The following is an 18676-nucleotide window of genomic DNA, read 5'->3' as shown; positions in this document are numbered from 1 at the left end:
GGTGTGGGTTCAATTCCAGACCTGAAGGGCAGCTAGGGGCCATAGTCTCAGTGGTTCCACCAGGCACTATTGGACCAGCAAACCTGGTCCCAACTGTCTTTTTTTTTTTTTCCCCTTCAAATGATTTTGAGTTTTGTTCCACATTGTTCTCCCTCTCTATCCAGGATCTTCTATATCCCTTCCAAGTGGATGACAGTGGTAGCCGGGCACCATCTAGTTCTTCTGGTCTCATAGTTGTATAGGAAGCAGATCGGCTGGTGTACCAGTCACTAGGACCGATTGTTTCCATTAATTTTGGTTTTCTTCTTTCTTCTTTGCTCTTGACGAGGAGAGACCCATTGTTGCATCTAGCTGTCAGCTTGCTAGCTTTTAAGATCCCAGTCATTACTCACCAAAGTAGGAGGTCGAACAACGTTTTGTATAGTAACATTTTACATTATCTTTTTATAGTAGAACTTTTAGGGGTCTGGGTCAGAGCAGACTAGAGTTGACTCAAAATGTTCATAGTCTGGTAGTCTGTAACCCTCTGCCTTACAAAGTACGGCTCAGGACTGGAAGGACTCAGGGCAGTGCCAGTGCCAGTGCCAGCTCAGCCCCTTGCCAGCTTGGTGGCCTTGGGCAAGTCAGTCCCCTTCTCAGAGCCCTTGTTGTGTCATGTGTCTAATGAGCAGCCTTTTCCTCTTGCATACTTGTGTGTTTCCCTGGCCCTAAGGCTGAGTCTGCTGGGCACCCCTGACTAGGACTTCACCTCCTCCCCAGCCTGGCCTGGTCCTCCTGTGGGCTGGGAATGAGAGGGTCCTTGGTTCTGCTTTCTCTACCCTTTCAGGGACCGGGCCAGCCTCCAGCTCAACAACCGGAGGCTGGAGCGGAAAGTGAAAGAGCTGGTGATGCAGGTGGATGATGAACACCTGTCACTGACTGATCAGAAGGACCAGGTGAGGGGCCCTCTGCAAGTTCACTCTCAGCTGAGACTTTGTCTCAGGCTGGGGACACAAAAGGGAAGAAAGGCCTCATCTGGCAAGTACTGGAGTTATGGTGGGCTGACACATCTCTTTCTACTCCACCCAGTTAACATCAGAGAATGGGAAGGGGAGGAGGCTTTCTAGCCTACTTTAGTAGGGGATTTGAGCAAACTTCAAACCCAGAATTTGGCTTTTAACAATAGATTTGTCTGTCAGAATCCTATCTCCATTTTTCCCATGAAGCTGGTTGCCCCCTTTGCCTGTATTTTGGTTGCCTAGAGAGAAGGTGGCTGGACTGTGATCTCCATGATAGGACTGTACTCTGTCTCAACTGAGCTGGACCATCACCCAGCACTCATCCCGCCCTCTCTCCCATTGCAGCTGAGCTTGCGCTTGAAAGCAATGAAGCGACAGGTGGAGGAGGCTGAGGAGGAAATCGACAGACTGGAAAGTTCTAAAAAGAAGCTGCAGAGGGAGCTGGAGGAACAGATGGATGTGAATGAGCAGCTGCAGGGACAGCTCAATTCCATGAAGAAGGACTTAAGGTGGGCCAATGCTGTGACCTCATACGGACTGACCATCCCCCTGACATCCAAAGAGAGTGATGCTTTTCAGAGCACTCTCACTTCTTGTGGTCTTGAGCCAATTCCTCCTTATTGCCTTTTGGAGTGATGCTGTTTTAGAGATGAGAGTGGCTATGGCCTCATGTATTCAGTAGGGTCTCACTTATTCCATCCTCATACCGATGCCCCCATGTCAGCAGGGAAGGCATTATCTTTGCTGTACATAAGAAGAAATTGGGGCTCTGAGCAAGTAAGACTAGCTCACACCATCACAGAGGGGCACTCCCTGGACTAGCACTTACCACACCTACTTTTGTCTGACTTAGGTAGAAATAAGGTTAAGTTTTGATTAATCTCCTCATGTGGACTAGGTTAGCCCAAGCCTGGTTTTGGGAGAGAGCTGCTCTCTGTAGTTCCCCTGCCACGGTCCTAAGGATAGGGAGATGGGGGTGGTGGTGAGGGGTTGAGTAGCTTGCTTTCTCTGCCCTCAGGTCATTGTCTGGGTGTTGAGGTGAAGGGATGAGATTAAGTTCATGCTCATCCATACAGCTAAGTCTTTCTTATAGGCTGGCTGTGATCTGGGGCACTGTGCTGACCTTCCTGCCTTCAGCAGACTGCTTAGGTAGTTTTCTTATAAATTTATGCAAGACTTCAGCCAATTGAGAATCTTGGAAAACAGAGTCTCTCTATGGGAAACCTGACCCCAGGGATGGCTCTAGGATAAAATGAATGAGACTCTCGGCCTTGGGCACAAAATATAAGGGGATGCCAGAGCCTCAGTCATCAAGATAATATTTTATTATAATAGTGTAAAAATTAAAATGATTGCAAACAAACTGTGATGAACAAAATATCAAATTTTAAAATAAAAACAGCATCAGTAACAACCCTGAACTAAGCCATATTGGAACCTGAGACCAAAGGAAAAATCAGTGATACTGAATCTGTTCCAACCCTGTCTGGTCAACTTTATAAACACATGCCGAAGGGTGCAAAAATCTGCTTCCTGTTGCTAAAGTCAGGGAAAGACTAGTTAAGCACCTATGCTTATATCCCACTCATTGGGCAGAGGGGCAGGAACCTGAGACCCAGGCTCCATCTCCACATCAGCAGTAAGCAGCCAGTCCAGGGCTAGGAATCATGTCCTCTGTTGTTTCAGCAGACTTAAGAAGTTCCCGAGTAAAGTGCTGGATGACATGGATGATGACGATGACCTCAGCACAGACGGGGGGAGCCTCTATGAGGCACCCCTGAGCTACACCTTCCCCAAGGACAGCACCACCACCAGCCAGATCTGAGTCCACCTCCAGAGCTGTTGAAATGGCCCATCCTTCTTAACAGAAACTCTGCCACCACACCAAGCAGGAGGCAGGGAAGGGAGTGTCCATCTGGAGTCAAGACCCATCACCTCTTCTTCACATAATGTGCCAATTCCTTAATGTGTATTCCTTCTTAGGAGTTCTAAGTGTTAGGACAGCTCCTGTATCTTAGGTTGTTAATGAATTTTAAAATGTTGAGAAGTAGGAGCCACTACCCATTGGTATGTTTGGAAAAATATAATTTGTTAGGATGGTGCCTCCATTCTGTACAGCTGTCTGCTGTTACCTGCTCCTGTCTCTCTTTTTTTCACCCCCTGCCAAGAAAAAAGGGTCCATAATGCTAGCTATTATTGAATAGCCATTGTGCAGGGAAAGTGATGTATAAGTTGTAAATATTTTAAGCCAGACCTTTTCTTGGACTGCTGCTATTCCATTTTGGAATGCTACCAAGGCTTTGTAGGATGGTTTATTTGTAAAGTTCACACATCTATACTATTATTTTTTTAAATATGAATCTACTAGATTTTAAGTGTTCAGGAGCAGAGGCGAGAGAGGGAGAGAAGGTAGAATAAAGCCACTTTGGAACTCAGAGTTGGAAGGGAACAAATCGTCTTTGTGATGATGGACAATCAATGCCAAGGAGAGAAATGCAAGTAGTCTTTGTAAACATCTTACTGACAGAGGGAGAGAAAGTCAGAGGTTACTTTTATCTGTGGGCTGTGTCTGTGGCCTTGGTTGCTTCCATTGTCTAGAACTTGGCTATAATTTCTGAACCATGCTGAGATTAATTCTTAATCACTAGTTGGCATTTTCTTTTATGCAGGTAGGATGAGGGACTTATAAGTAAGGGTTTAAACAAATGATGTGTTTTCTAGAAGGATGGAGCCCTATTGTCATTTCTTATAGGTCCTTTTCTCCCTCTTCCCACACCAGGCCTCTAAACTCTACTCTGTTGGTCCTGAGGGAGGTGGTTGTGACTGAGACGGTGGTGAGTAGGAGAGTATGGGGGACAAGGTTCACAGGCTTACTAGATATGAGGAAGAGGTGGGAAATATCCAGTCCTGGGAAAAAGGAGAGAGGAGAGGAGATAAGCAGGTGGGTGGGGGTGTGGGGTTGGGTGTGTGAAGGAAGAAAGAGAAGGTCTTCAAAGCTGGGCAGATGTCTGGACAAGAGGTGAATTGAGCAGGATCTCAGGTTTGCATCAAGGGAGGGAGGAAAGAAAGGTCAGGAAGAGGTAGATCTGGGTAAACTGAAAGACTCCTTCCAACTTCCTTGGACAAAAGAACATCAGCCAGCATCAGGTACAAGGTGACCAGTAATGGGGGGAGTCTAGGGGCAAAGCTGCAAGACTAAGGCAGAATTACAGGGACTGTGCAGCATTGGGAGGATGCTGAGAACTACAGACCTTTCCTATGGCCTTCCTGGTCTCATCTTGAGCCTTAACAGTTCTTAGACATGCCTACTCAGCAGTGCAATCACAGCTGGTCTTCCCAGGGCAGGGCATGGGGCAGGCAGCTCAGCAGGGACCATGGCCAGGGCAGAACCTCATGTGTTGTATGCATGTATCTGGACAGAGGTGACAGTGTTCAGCTGCTTCAGCAGTGTTCCCAAGCATCCTGATCGATGGGAGGTGATGGACCAGAGAGCTCCATGACAATTACCATCAGGAACAGGGATTCTCAGTGCCTCACCTACCCTAGAGCACAGAGCTCATCCAACAGAATTGAGTGATCAGCGCAGTTTCAGGGCATATGTCTTTGCCCCCCCAAATAAATCCCTTGAGCAGGAGAGTCAAGCCTTCCTCTACCTCTGCTGGGGTCCCTGTCATCCCTATCACATCTGGGGGATGGTTTCTGCTTCCCTCCACTTACTTTGGATATGCAAAGATTTCTCCCTTTAGCTATTCATTCACTTAGCAAAGATTTATTGAGCACCTACTATGTGTGAGGCACAGTCCCTTGCACTGAGAGTACTGCAGTGTATAAAAGAGCTGACAATGCTTCCCACCCTGGAGGTTGGCCAGGGGAAGAGGGATGTGATAGATATCAACTGATACAAAAGCTGTGCATTCCCATACCTGGCCCTGGAGCCCCTCTGCCCTCCTGGGAACACAAAAAAGCTGTGGTTTTTTGACTGGCTCACTGGAACTCATAAGGGTTTTTCCACTCCTTATATGTCCTTTATTTCCCTGCTGCTTCTGCCATCATTAGCTATTTGCCAATAAGCTTGTGTAGACATGCCTTAGCCCACTCATAACTAGAGAACTGAGATGAGAAAGGCCTGCAGGCCCAAGAACTTTGAGAACGAGTGAGCATCTGTTTTGTTAGTGAGAAAATAGCTACCCCTCATTTTGGCCAAGAGGAGCTCAGGTGGCCTAGTGGATAAAGTACTTGACTGCTAACCAGAAGGTCAGTGGTTCAAACCTGCCAGCTGCTCCATGGAAGGAAGACAGGGCGATCTACTTCTGTAAAGATTTACAGCCTTGGGAACTCAGTGGGGGTTGCTATGAGTCAGAAGCGACTCAATGGCCGTGAGTTTGGTTATTGTTTTTTGGTCATTGGCCAACTCTTTCTGGTGGCTGTGAGTCTATAAGAAGCAAAACTGCTCATGAGAAGAGAACAGCAGTCACCATTCAGAATAGTTGCATCATAACCTTAAGAATGTTGTTAGCTGCCATCAAGTCGTCCCAATTCATAGCGATCTCCTGCACAACGGTCCTGCACCATCCTCGTGATTGGTTGCAGATTACACCATTGTGACCCGTAAGGTTCTCATTTGGCTGATTCTTGGAAGTAGATCACCAGGTCTTTCTTCCTAGTCCACCTTAGGCTGGAAGCTCCACTGAAATCGATTCAGCATCATAGCAACATGTGAGCCTCCATTGAGAGATGGGTGGTAGTTGCACGTGAGGTGCATTGGCCAGGAATCAAACCTGGTTCACCTGAATGGATGTGCTACTTTCAGTTTGCTATTTTACTTTATAGCAAACTGAAATAGAGTCAGCAGTGAATTGAATGTATACGTTCTAGTGGGGTTGGGAAGAACAGTGGAGTGGGAGATGTTTTCAAGTTCCTATTTGTCTCCTTACCCTGCTGACATTGGTAGAGCACTCACTCTCAGATTCTAGGGACAAAACCATGATTTGAGCCAAAGGTCCTTTCTGGCTACCATTCTTTGATTTTATTATATAGATATGTATTTCCTCCCTGTTTATTGCCTTAAGAACTAACCCTGCTCAAGTGTTTGCCATTAGCTAGTTCAAAAAGAAAATTATTTTATTTAAATAAACATATACCTGGCCAAATGCAATGCTGAGGAGACAATCATATATCTTTTATGTTTTTTTTTTTTTTTTCCTTGCTTCTGAGTGTCCTTCTATAATACCAATAGGCTCATTCTGTTGGGTTGTTGGTTTTTTTCTTTTTTCCCCAGTATGGGTTAGTTGCTTTGGTTTGTCGTGGGGAGAAGCATTCTTATTGCAGCTACCTCCATGTAAGTGAGCTCCTGTATAAAGCAAGATTGCCTTTCAATAAACAGTGTCACCTAACTGGAATCTCGACTCCATCATTTTGACTCCCTTGCTTACTCCAGAGTTTGGTTCTTTATCCTCCAAGAAACTGCCATGGTTAATGGCTGGAAGTTACTGAAGGAAGTGGCATTTGGTGGAATTCCAGCCTCAGGGTCTGGTTTCTGAAATAGAAAGTTGGAGGTGAAGAGGCTTAACTGTGAACATTGGAGGCATTAATGGAGGTTTGTGATGTTCTGAGGAATCCAAACTGCACATTTCCAGAAAATAGCAAAAGAGGAAGTGTGTTGAATATTATTAACTAAGAGTAAATAGATATCCACTGTCTATTCCTACAATAAAATAGATTCTCCCATAACTACAGTTCACACATATTCTTTCTTGATCTCACAGCAGGTCAACGGCAGTTACCATCATCTTCATTTTACAGGAAACCAAAGCTACATCTCCACTGACGGGGCATATGTTGATCATTCTGGTTGCCCTCAGATCCATTCTCTGCTCAGAGCCTCTGGAAGGTGATCCCAACAGACAGACCCCCTGCTCCCTTTGTTGGGTTCAGAAGGTGGGAGCAGCCAGTACCTCTGTGGCCCCAGCTCTCGTGAGACATGGCTGGCCTTCCCTCTTCTCTCTTGTCTCATTTTAAAAGTGGTAATGGCTTCCTGCTGCTGTTCTCTCTGGGTGCCTCAACAGCCTTGGGTTTCCTCAATGCTGCTTGCCCTCTAGAGCAGCCCTAAGCACTAGGCCCTTTGAGCCATCAGCGTTGGATGCTGTTCTGCAGGGACCTTGACTGAGGCGGGGCACAAAGAAGCCTTGAGCACGGGTCTCTGGACTCCCAATTCCTGAGCCACTGCCACTGCTCTCCTCACTGTGCCCCAGTTAACATCAACACCTGTTCTCCCAACGACCCTGGAGCCATGCTTAATCCCCTTCTTTTAACTAAAATGAGCATCACAAATTAAATGAGATTTTCTAATGTTAATCAGTTCTCAAAGGCTTTGCATAAATCCTATTTGCCTTTTTTTAAGTAAGTTCATTGATGTATAGTTGACATATAGTAAAAGCCACCCTGTTTGGTATCATTTGCTTTTGAAACTATTTGAGCCCCATTATCTGGCCTCTCCACTAGCATCCTAAGGGTACAAATGAGATCCAAGAGAGGTTGCTTCCCTTCTCTCAGGCCTGTGGGAGAAATGTGACTCAGGAGGTGCAGAGCCAAAGGGAAAGTCCTTCCAGGCCTGCAGCTGATTTCCTCTGCATTCTTGGCATTCCTTCTTTGAACTTATGGATAGTTATAGTAATCTTGTCTTTGTTGGAAGACTGTAATTAGCCAGAAATTTTTCTGTTCTGAATTTTCAAATGACAAGAACAAAGGATGCAACAGCAAGTTTCTATCAGAGGCTTAACTGCTAAAAAGCCACAAATTCCAGACTTTGCCCAGGGATCAGCATGCCTCAGGCCTGCTGAGGACAGGGTGCTAAAGATCACCAATGACACTCACACATGCCTGAGGCCCAGTCTAGGCCTCCATCAGCAAAGAATTTGAGTATGTTAGCCATGCTGGGTTTAGAAAACTTGCCAGGCAGCTCAGAAGGACATCCAGCAATAAAACTTATTGGGTGGGGGCGGTGTTGGGGGGACTAAGCAGAATCTCACTTGGTCTCACAACAAATTGTTAACAACCTCTTGAGGACATGGGGCATGACTCCAGGTTTAGTGATAAAATGTTAATTTTATAAGAAAAAAAACTTTGTCAATAAAGAATTTGAGTCTGAGTGCATTGAGCATTTTGCGTAGGTCAAATATGGAGAAAGTAGCCAGTCCGTGACTGTTGTTGTTGTTATGTGCCATCGAGTCGGCCCCAACTCATAGCGACCCCTCGTTGGGTTTCCGAGGCAGTATCACTGTGGAAGTAGGATTGCCCAACCTTCCTTCCGAGGAGTGGCTGGAGGGTTTGAACCGCCAGCCTTCTGGTTAGCAGTCAAGTGCTTTAGCCACTATGCTAGCAGAGCTCCTAGTCCATGACTAGAACCTGGCAATGTAGGCTAGATGCTACAGGAGGTGCAAGGTTTAAGGCACAATTTAGAACTATCAGAATATACAGTATAGTTACAAAAATGGTGACCATTGATGGTAACACCCAAAATGTCCCTTAACGGATGATTGGATAAACAAAATGCAGTACATACATACAATGGAATTCTACTCAACCATGAAGAGAAATCAAGTTCTGTTGCATGCCACCTTGAAAATAACATGCTAAGTGAAATAACTCAGTTGCAAAAGGACAACTACTATACCATCTCACTTATAAAATAGGTGTATATATAGGAACCAAAGATTATTAGTGGTTACCAGGGGTGGGAGGGTCAGGGAAAGCGAGAATTTTTCCTTAGAGAGCATTGAGTTTATGTTAATGTAATGATATGGAAAAGGATAAAGAAAATGGTTGTACAGCTTGAAGAATGTAATCAATGCCACTGAATTGTACATTAGAAATTGATAAGTTGGTGTATGCTTTATATATTTTTTCACCACAATAAAAAGTAGTAATCATTGAACTAAATGAAGTTAGGTATAAATATGAAGAAGGTCATATATATGTGCCACACCAAATTTGTATATTTTTCCTTGTGCTTTGATTGCTCTTTATTAATGGTAAAGACAGTTTTCCCTGCGACCATGTACAGTTTAATAGCTAATGTGTGTTGAGAGCTTATATGCAATTCACCAGGCATTTTTCTATGTCCTTTATATGTAAGTAGCACTGGTGGCATAGTGCCTAAGGAATTTGACTGCTAACCAAAAGGTTAGCAGTTCAAACCCACCAGCCACACCGTGGAGGGAAGACTGGGCAATCTACTTTCGTAAAGATTTACCACTTTGAAAACTCAAAGGGGGTCACTATGAGTCGGAATCAACTTCATAGTAATGAGTTTGGTTTTTTTTTTTTTTTTTTTTTTTTTTTATTGTTTACATGTACAATGCCATGTATCAGGCATCATTCTAAACTTTTATATGTATTGATCCTCTTGATCTTAGGGCACAACAATATCCTAATCAGGTTTCTTGTCACCTGTACTTTACAGGTAAGGCAACCGTGGCAGGAGGGAGGTGTGGGGAGGAAGTAGAACTGGGGTTTGGGTCTGAATCTGTTTCTCAAGTTCACACTGTGCACCACGAAGCTTTGTTCCTCTCACCAACACTAATGTGCCTTCGAGGACAATGGTCTTATTTTGATCTCTTATATTAGAGACCCCTGAAGCCTTCTAGTTGCTGTCTTTCAGATCTCTCCTTCAGTTGCAGGTTTCTCTGCCACTCTTGCCTGCTGCTTGCATCCACTCTGAGCACTGCAAACAAAGGCAGATGAAAACCAGGGTTAATCTTTGAAGCCACAGACTTTGTGGACTTGGCTGTGCACAGAGTTCAGCTGCTGTCTAACCTAGCTGTCATTGGTGCCATTTGGGCTGTGATCTTGGGCTTTAGTTACCTTGCACACTCCACTACTGCCCATGCTAACTGGACATCTTTGAGTCTGATCCCAATGGAGGTTGCTCTGGTATTCACCAGACCTCACCACCATTTCACTGTGTGGAAGGTAGTCTTTGGGTAGCACCAGTAAATGCCTGAGTTTATTATCAGTAGTAATGCTATCGAGTGGATTCTGACTCATAGCGACCCTATAGGACAAAGTAGACTGCCCCATAGGGTTTCCAAGGCAGTAAATCTTTATGGAAGCAGGCTGCCTCATCTTTCTCCCACTGAGTGGCTAGTTGTTTCAAACTGCCAGCCTTTTGATTAGCAGGCCCATACTTTAACCACAGTGCCTGAGTCTGAGCAGTATAAATATGGCATGGGAAGGCATCTGAAATTTTCTAACTTCACAGGGTGGGAGAAGGATCATGATCAACATTAACATCCCAAGGTTGATTCTTATGAGGTGGAGGTCAGACATGCTGTCACTCTCCAACTCTTTTTTTTTTTTACCAATTCTGACACCAACCATCCCTCCCTTTGATAATCCGTTGCAATGACCACACAGAATTCACAGACAATATTCATGATTGTGGGGTTTATTAGGGACGTAGCAGGTTACAATTTAGGATCAGGAATGCTCAGGATACAGTTCTTTGATCAGGGCAGCCTCCTTTCAGACGTGCCCAAAGGCAAGTTTCTCTTTGGCTCTCAACCTCTCAGCCCTGCTGCCCTTTGGCCTCTGCCCTGCTTGGACAAGTGTTACAAAGTTCTTTTAGGTCTACAGATGGGTACCCAGAGAGGCACCCCACTCCACCAGCAAAGCTCCTACCCAAAGACATTCAACTTTCTCACTCCATGGGTCAGGAAGCCCACAGCTCTGTCTCACGCTGGTTTCTTGGTTCTGCTGCGTCTGCTGCCACTGTTTCTGTCTCCTGTATCGAGGATGTTCAGTACAGGGATCTCAGGTCCAAAGGATGTGCTCCACTCCTGCTCTTCTTTCTTGATGCCTCTGGAATGGCTCATTTTAAGCCTAGCGAGATGGCAAAACTGACCAATCCGTATGTTAGTGTCCCATACACCTTATTTGCATGGTCTTACCACAAGGGAGCCATGCACCTTATTTACATTATTAATAAGCTATCCAATTCCTTGGTGGGCCACAGTCACCTCACATTTGCATAGTCTTACCCAGTTATCTGGTGGGAGTCACAAAGACCATGGCTAGAATGGCCATATTAAGTAATTCACTGCACCAGAGATGGTTCTTGGGAAATGTTTGCCCTCCTAACTCCCAGACTGCTTTGCATAAAACGTTCTTCTATAACAATGTCTAACAATAGTGCTCATTGTATAATGTGTATTTCATGTTAGTTTTACATTCAAAACTGTACTTGCAACCAGAAATCTGCAATCTGCAGATTGTCTACAGCTGAACACTACTGACTGAGGTCACTAATAAAACTGTTTAACCTATAAATTGAAAATGACTGGATGGCAGCAAAAGCTCACTGAAGGGTCCTGTGTAGTGGGACTGAAGTCTGGAACCCTGGGCTGGATAGGAGTGGACTGCCTCCCTGGAGGTGGCAGCATAGTTTCTATGCTTCAGTTGAAAAAAGAGCTAAACTGGGAAGAAGGATCACAGTGGAAATGGTCTCTGGATCTCTGGCAGTGTGCTCAAGGAGGGAGAAAGTCTGCTGGGCCCAGTGAGCTTCAGGGCTTTGCAGCTTAAGGTTGTGTATGGAAGCTCATTGTGAAGGAGCAGGATGCTACTTCCCCTCCCAGTGACTCCCAGGAGTAGCAGGGCTCCAGCAGTGGGAGATGGAATCCCCCTGGCTTAATGTCATGTGCATTGGGCTGGGCTGGGGTTGTGTGTTGTGTGTGCATGGGTCACTGTAATAAGCAACCACCCATCATCCTCACAACTGAAAGAAAGCATCCTTTCTGAACTCCACCCAGGGACTCTACAAAGACTAATCAACTTGGCCCTGTGAAAGGACCCAGTGGTATTTTGGGGCAGTGGGAATGATTCTTTATTAATGACAAGCCTTGGCAGGGTAGAAGCCACATTGGGCAAGCTTTTATGGGCCAGGCACATTCATACCTTTCCTGATTCAATCTGTACACAATGTAGTAAATGGTGTTATCCTCTTTCACGTGTTAGGGACCATGTTCAGAAAGATAAACAACCTTCCAAAGTCCGCCAACTAGGCAAAAGTGGAGCAGGGCTAAAGTCCTTGTTCTGTTGCTCTTACCAACCCATGAGTTTTCCCTATACCCCAGCCATTCTCACTCGCCTGCCACTCTAATATAGCCATGGCTGATTTCCCCAGCTGAGGACACAAAGCACAAAGGCTTGTTGCTTGTCTGAGATAACAGCTTCCCTAACCCTGGATTCCAGCCTGCAATTGGAGAATGAGACCTGTATGAAGGGCAAGTAGACAGCCTGCTCTCTCCTCCTGCAAACCCTTCTCTCTTCAGCTGCTTGCTGCCAACCTGCCATACTGCCTTCCAGCTACCTCTAGGTCTTCTGGCCCATGTTAGACTGTGTTCTCTAGAGAAACAAAACCAGTAAAGCTTATATATATATATAGAGAGAGAGAGAGATTTAGGAAAATGGCTCACACACTTATAGAAGATGGCAAGTTCAAAGTTCCTGGGTCAAAGGTCAAGCTGGAGGCTTTTCCTGACTCTTGCAGCCGCAGGGGCTGAGGAGCTAAAGGCTGGCAGGTAGTACACCGGCTGCTGACTCCAACGAATGACGAATCCAAGATCTCCAGGCTGAATGGTGGATTGTTCACTCACGGACAGTTGTAGGCAGCACAACAGAATCCCGATCCACAGAAGAATGTCTCCTCTCCCAGGATGTCCACAGATATACTGGAAGCAGACCACACCCCTAGGGAAACTCCCTTTCAACAGATTGGCCACTCAAAACATAGTTATCTGATCCCATCATGGGAAAAATCACACCACAACAGCTCAAACCACACAGAATTGTGGTCCAGCCAAGTTGACACACAGCTCCAACTATCACATGGCCTTTCTAGGGCAGGGTTTTTTCCAGGAAAAGGGTTGGGAATGACGATAAACCAGGTGGCTCCAGTTAAATGCCCTCTTGCCTTTCAAAGGGCTGGGTGATAAGCCTACCAGTCCAGCTCCTGGCTTTGCCTGGTTCTATCTCTGTAGCTGGGGCTACCTTGCTTTTTATCTAGTTCCAGTGGTTCCTAGCCTATCCCTGGGCACAAATACTTGGCCTCTTTGGAGAGAGGCAGAGAGCTCCCTGCAGGGTTAGGCAAGGGAAACAGGATCTGAAAAAGGCTGATACCTAAGCTTCCTCTTAAGTTCCTGGCTCCCTGAGAAGGAGACATCTGAGGCCCAGTCTGTCACCAGGGGAGACTATTCCTGGCATCTGGATAATGACACTAGAGAATAGAACTCCAGCCACCTCCTCTGGCCTAGGGAGAATCCAAAGTGCTGGCCCTCGTAAGAGGCAGTTGTTCCTGATTCACACATGGCTTCCAAACCAGGTTAATTTTCTGAAATTAGGCCTTAGGATAAATGAATAACTCATTATACCAAACCCTTCCCTCCATGGCAAATTCTTTTGTTTTAATCTGTGTATTTCATTGCTGCTGGATTCTAAAATCATGGTGCAAAATGCTTTTGGACTTCATAGTTAGTAAATTGGATGGTCTTCACAAACCTCATGAAAAGGTTTGCCCAAGTTAACCAAGTGGTCAACCCTGTGATAATCAGAGGCATGAAGGCTGGAAACATAACACTCCCAGGCTTATTGTTACACAAGGAGAGTGTTCTGAAGAGTGCCAGTGTATATTTAGAGCTTGCTCCCTAGATGTTATGAGGCCAACTGAGGAGTAGTGACTTCATTTTTAGCAACATAGACATTATTTGTGTTGTTATTAGTTGCCATTGAGTATGTGCCTAAGGTATTTGACTGCTAACCAGAAGGCTGGTGGTTCAAACCCACCAGCCACTCCTCAGAAGGAAGATTGGGCAATCTACTTCCATAGAGATACCACCTCAGAAACCCAAGGAGGGGTCACTACGAGTCAGAAACAACTCAATAGCAATGTTTTTTTTTTTTTAATATATGTATATAACAGAATGAAATGTTGGCTGATCTTAAACAATCTTCATGATCTTTGATATGTTTGAGCCCAATATAGACATTTAAGGAGCAACAGATACAGTTGTTGCTGTTATGCGCCGTTGAGTTGTCTCACACTCATAGTGACATTATGCACAACAGAACAAAACACTGCCTGGTCCTGTGCCGGCCTCACAATACCTACTATACCTGAACCCATCATCGCAGCCTCCATGTCAATCCATCTTGTTGAGGGCCTTCCCCTCCTTAGTTGACCCTCCACTTTACGAAGCATGACAGCCTTCTCTAGAAAATGGTCACTTCTGACATGACAAAGTCAGTGAGATGAAGGCCAGCCATCCTCACTTTCAAGGAGCATTACGGATTCACTTCTTCCAGAGTGGATTTGTTAGATCTTCCAGCAGTCCACAGTACTTTCAGCATTCTTCACCAACACCACAACTCAAAAGCATCAACTCTTCTTTGATCTTCCTTATTCATTGTCCAGCTCTCCGATGCATATGAGGTGATTGAAAATACCATGACTTGGGTTAGGCACCTCTTAGTTTTCAAGGAGATATCTCTGCTCTTCAGCACTTGAAAGAGGCCTTTTGCAACAAATTCGCCCAATGCAATACATCTTTTGATGTCTTGACTGCTTCTTCCATTGGTGTTGATTGTAGAACCAAGTAATATGAAGTCTTTGACAACTTCAATCTTTTCTCCATCTATTGTAACGCTGCTTATTGGTCCGGTTGTGAAGATTTTTGCTTTATATGAGGTGTAATCCATACTGCAGACTGTAGTCTTTAATCTTCATCTGTAAGTGCTCTATGTTATCCTCACTTTTAGGAAGCAGAGCTGTGTCATCTGCATATCTCAGGTTGTTAATAAGCCTTCCTCCAATCCTGATGCCACATTCTTCTTCATATAGTCCAGCTACTTAGATTATTTGCTCAGCATACAGATTGAATAAGTATGGTGAAACGATACAACCCTGATCCACTCCCTTCCTGATTTTAACCACGAAGTATCCCCTTGTTGTGTTTGAATGACAGCCTCCTGGTCTGTGTACAGATTCCTTGTGAGTACAATTAAGTGTTCTGGAATTCCCATTCTTCTCAATGTTATCCACAATTTGCTATGATCCACACAATTGAATGCCTTTGCATAGTCAATAAAACACAAGTAAACATCTTTCTGGTAGTCTTTGCTTTGAGCCAAGATCTATCTGACATCAGCTATGATGTCCCTCACTCCACATCCCCTTCTGAATCCAGCTTGCATTTCTGGAAGTTCTCTGTCAATGTACTCCTGCAACTGTTTTTGAATTATCTTTAGTAAAATTTTACTTGCATGTGATATGAATGATAATTGTTCAATAATTTCCACATTCTATGGGATCACCTTTCTTTGGAATAGGTACAAATATGGATCTTTTCCAGTTAGTTGGCCAGGTAGCTGTCTTCCAAATCTTGGCATAACTGAATGAGTGCCTCCAGTGCAGCATCTGTTTGTTGAAACATCTCAATGGTTATTCCATCAATTCCCGGAGCCCTGTTTTTTGCCAATTCCTTTAGTGCAAGTTTGACTTCTTCCTTCAATACCATTGGTTCTTGATCACATGCCACCTCCTGAAATGGGTGATCATCTACCAATTCTTTTTGGTATAGTGACTCTGTGTATTCCATCCATCTTCTTTTGATGTTTCCTGAATCATTCAACATATTGCCCATGGAATCTTTCAATACTGCAATTTGAGGCTAAAATTTTTCCTCAGTTATTTCAGCTTGAGTAATGCCAAATATGTTCTTCCCTTTTGGTTTTCTAACTCCAACTCTTGGCACATTTCATTATAATAATTGATTTTGTCTTCTCAAGCTGCTCTTTGAAATCTTTTGTTCAGCTCTTTTATCCTGTTCATTCTCCCATTTGCTGTAGTTACTCTCCTTTCAAGGGCAAGTTTCAGAGTCTCCTCTGACATCCACTTTGGTCTTTTCTTCCTTTGCTGTCTTTTTAATGATCTTTTGCTTTCTTCATGGATGATGTTCTTGATGTCATCCCACAATTCTGGTTTTCAATCATCGGTGTTCAGTGCATCAAATCTATTCTTTAGATGGTCTCTAAATTCAGGAGGGATATAATCAAGGTCATATTTTTGCTCTCATGGACTTCTTTTAATTGTCTTCAGCTTCAAGGTGAACTTGCATATGAGTAGTTGATGGCCTGTTTCACAGTCCCTTCCTGGCCTTGTTTTGGCTGAAGATATCAAGCTCCTCCATCACCTCTTTCCATAGATTTAGTTGATCTGATTCTTGTGTATTCCATCTGGTGAACTCCCTGTGTATAGACACTGTTTATGTTGTTGAAAAAGGTATTTGCAATGAATAAGTTGTTGGTCTTGTAAAATTCTATCGTGTGATCTGCTGCATCATTTCTACCACCAAGGCCATATTATCCAACTACTGGATTCTTCTTTGATTCCAAATTTTTCATTCCAATCACCAATAATAATCAACACATCTTGACTGCATGTTTGGTCAATTTCAGACTGTAGAAGCTGGTAAAAATCTTCAATTTCTTCGTCTTTGGCTTTGGTGGTTGGTGCGTAAATTGAATAATAGTAGTATTAACTGGTCTTCCTTGTAGGCTTATGGATATTATTCTGTCACTGACAACATTCAGGATAGATCTTGAAATACCCTTTGTGATGATGACTGCCATGCCATTTCTGTTCAATTTCTCATTCCTGCCATAGTAGCTCATATAGTTGTGTGATTCAAAATGGTCAAAACCTGTCCATTTCAGCTCACTAATGCCTAGAATATCAATCTTTATGTGTTCCATTTCATTTCTCACAACTTCCAATTTTCCTAGATTCATACTTCTTCATGCATTCCATGTTCTGATTATTAATGGATGTTTGAAGCTGCTGCTTCTTATCTTGAGTCATACCACATCAGCAAAAGGAGGACCTGAAAGATTTACTCCATCCACATCATTAAGGTTGGCTCTATTCTGAGGGAGCTCTGGTAGCATAGTGGCTAAGACACTTGCCTGCTCACCAAATGGCTGGCAGTTCAAACCCACCAGCCCCTCCTCGGAAGGAAGGTTGGGCAATCCTACTTCCGTAGTGATACTGCCTCTGAAACCCAAGGAGGGGTCGCTATGAGTCGGGTTTGACTCGATGGCACATAACAACAACAACAACAACAACTATTCTGAGGAGGCAGCTCTTTCCTAGTCATATTTTGAATGCCTTCTGATCTGAGGGGCTCATCTTCTGGAACTATATCAGATATCGTTTTAGGGCTATTTTTCAGTAATATATCAGACAGTGTTTCACTGCTATTCATAAGATTTTCACTGGCCAATTATTTGAGAAGTGGATGGCCTCTTTCTCCTTCCAAGTCTGTCTTAGTCTGGAAGCTCCGCTGAAACTTGTTCACCATGGGTAACCCTGTTGGCACTTGAAACACCAGTGGCATAGCCTCCAGTCTCACAGCAATACATAAGCCACCACACGACAACAAACTGACAGACGAGTTTGTCTCCCTTAGTTGTTCCAAACTGCTCAACTCCCACTTCTCAGCTTTCCCTACCTATTCTTGCCCTCCAAAAGGCATCTGCCACTGCTTCCTGGCCTTCCCCTACCAAGCAAATATAGGGAAGACAGAAATAGGTAGGTAAGAGAGCATAACATCTGATCTCTGAGAATTTTAAACTGAGGATTTTCTTGGTTTCTTTTGTTGACCAAGAATTAACAATGCTTAACATTTGGTCAGGAGCTCTGGTAGTGTAGTGCCTAAGGCATTTGACTGCTAACCAGAAGGCTGGTGGTTCAAACCCACCAGCCACTCCTCAGAAGGAAGGTTGGGCAATCTAATTCCGTAGCCTCAGAAACCCAAGGAGGGGTCACCATTAGTAGGATCCAACTCAGTGGCAGTGTGTCAAACATTTGGTCATATCTGCTTTACATTTTTAAAGAAAAGAAGTAAGACATTACTGATAAAGTTGAAGATTCCTCCTTTGTCCCTCACTGTCATTCTTCCTTTTTGTCCCTCCCAAAGTCAGCCACTATTTGGAATCTGATATGTATTCTTCCTCTCACATTTTAATAATTCTACATTATATAGCATCCTGGGAATGTTCTGAATGCTATATAATATTGTTTTATGGTTTTGGATACATGTTAGCATTTTGTACGTATTATCCTGTAACTTTTTTCACATAGAATCATGTTTTTGACACTTATTTGTGTTCATATATATAAAGCAAAAAAAAAAAAAACAAACACTGTCTTTGAGTCAACTGCAACTCCTAGTGACCCCATTGTGTTTCTAAGGCTGTAAATATTTACAGAAGTGGAATGCAGAGCAGTTGGTGGGTTTGAACTGTTGACATTCTGGTTAGCAACCAAATGCCTAACCAACTATGCCACCAGAAAATATGGTATGTATTGTTCGACTCAATTTTTAATATTTCTACATATATGCATGCTGAATAATATATAATATTGTTTTAAGGGTTTTTAATTTTTGGTACATCTTAGCATCTTTACACATTATTCTGTACTTTTTTTTTCATGTTTTTGAGACCTGTCTATATTGATGTATATTGTTGTTGTTGTTGTTATGTGCCATTGAGTCAGCCCTGACTCATAGCGACCCCTCCTTGGGTTGCCAAGGCAGTATCACTACGGAAGTAGATTGCCCAGTCTT

At 43.9% G+C, this 18676-nt stretch overlaps 1 protein-coding gene across 1 annotated transcript in view; it reads left to right on the top strand.

Moving 5' to 3' along the window:
- The window catches only part of CGNL1 (cingulin like 1), a 166551-nt gene extending 163728 nt beyond the window's left edge, over positions 1-2823 (top strand). The window contains exons 16-18 of the mRNA XM_007958511.2: positions 827-935; positions 1344-1507; positions 2688-2823. Of these exons, the coding sequence (XP_007956702.1) occupies positions 827-935; positions 1344-1507; positions 2688-2823 (409 nt within the window). The remainder of the gene's footprint in view (positions 1-826; positions 936-1343; positions 1508-2687) is intronic.
- Positions 2824-18676: the final 15853 nt, after the last annotated feature.

The sequence above is a fragment of the Orycteropus afer genome, unplaced genomic scaffold, assembly GCF_000298275.1.
Source record: "Orycteropus afer afer isolate SDZICR_OR568_19922 unplaced genomic scaffold, OryAfe1.0 scaffold00015, whole genome shotgun sequence".
Taxonomy (NCBI): domain Eukaryota; kingdom Metazoa; phylum Chordata; class Mammalia; order Tubulidentata; family Orycteropodidae; genus Orycteropus; species Orycteropus afer.
The sequence above is the reverse complement of the archived record's forward strand: the minus strand, read 5'-3'. Positions and strand labels throughout refer to the sequence as shown.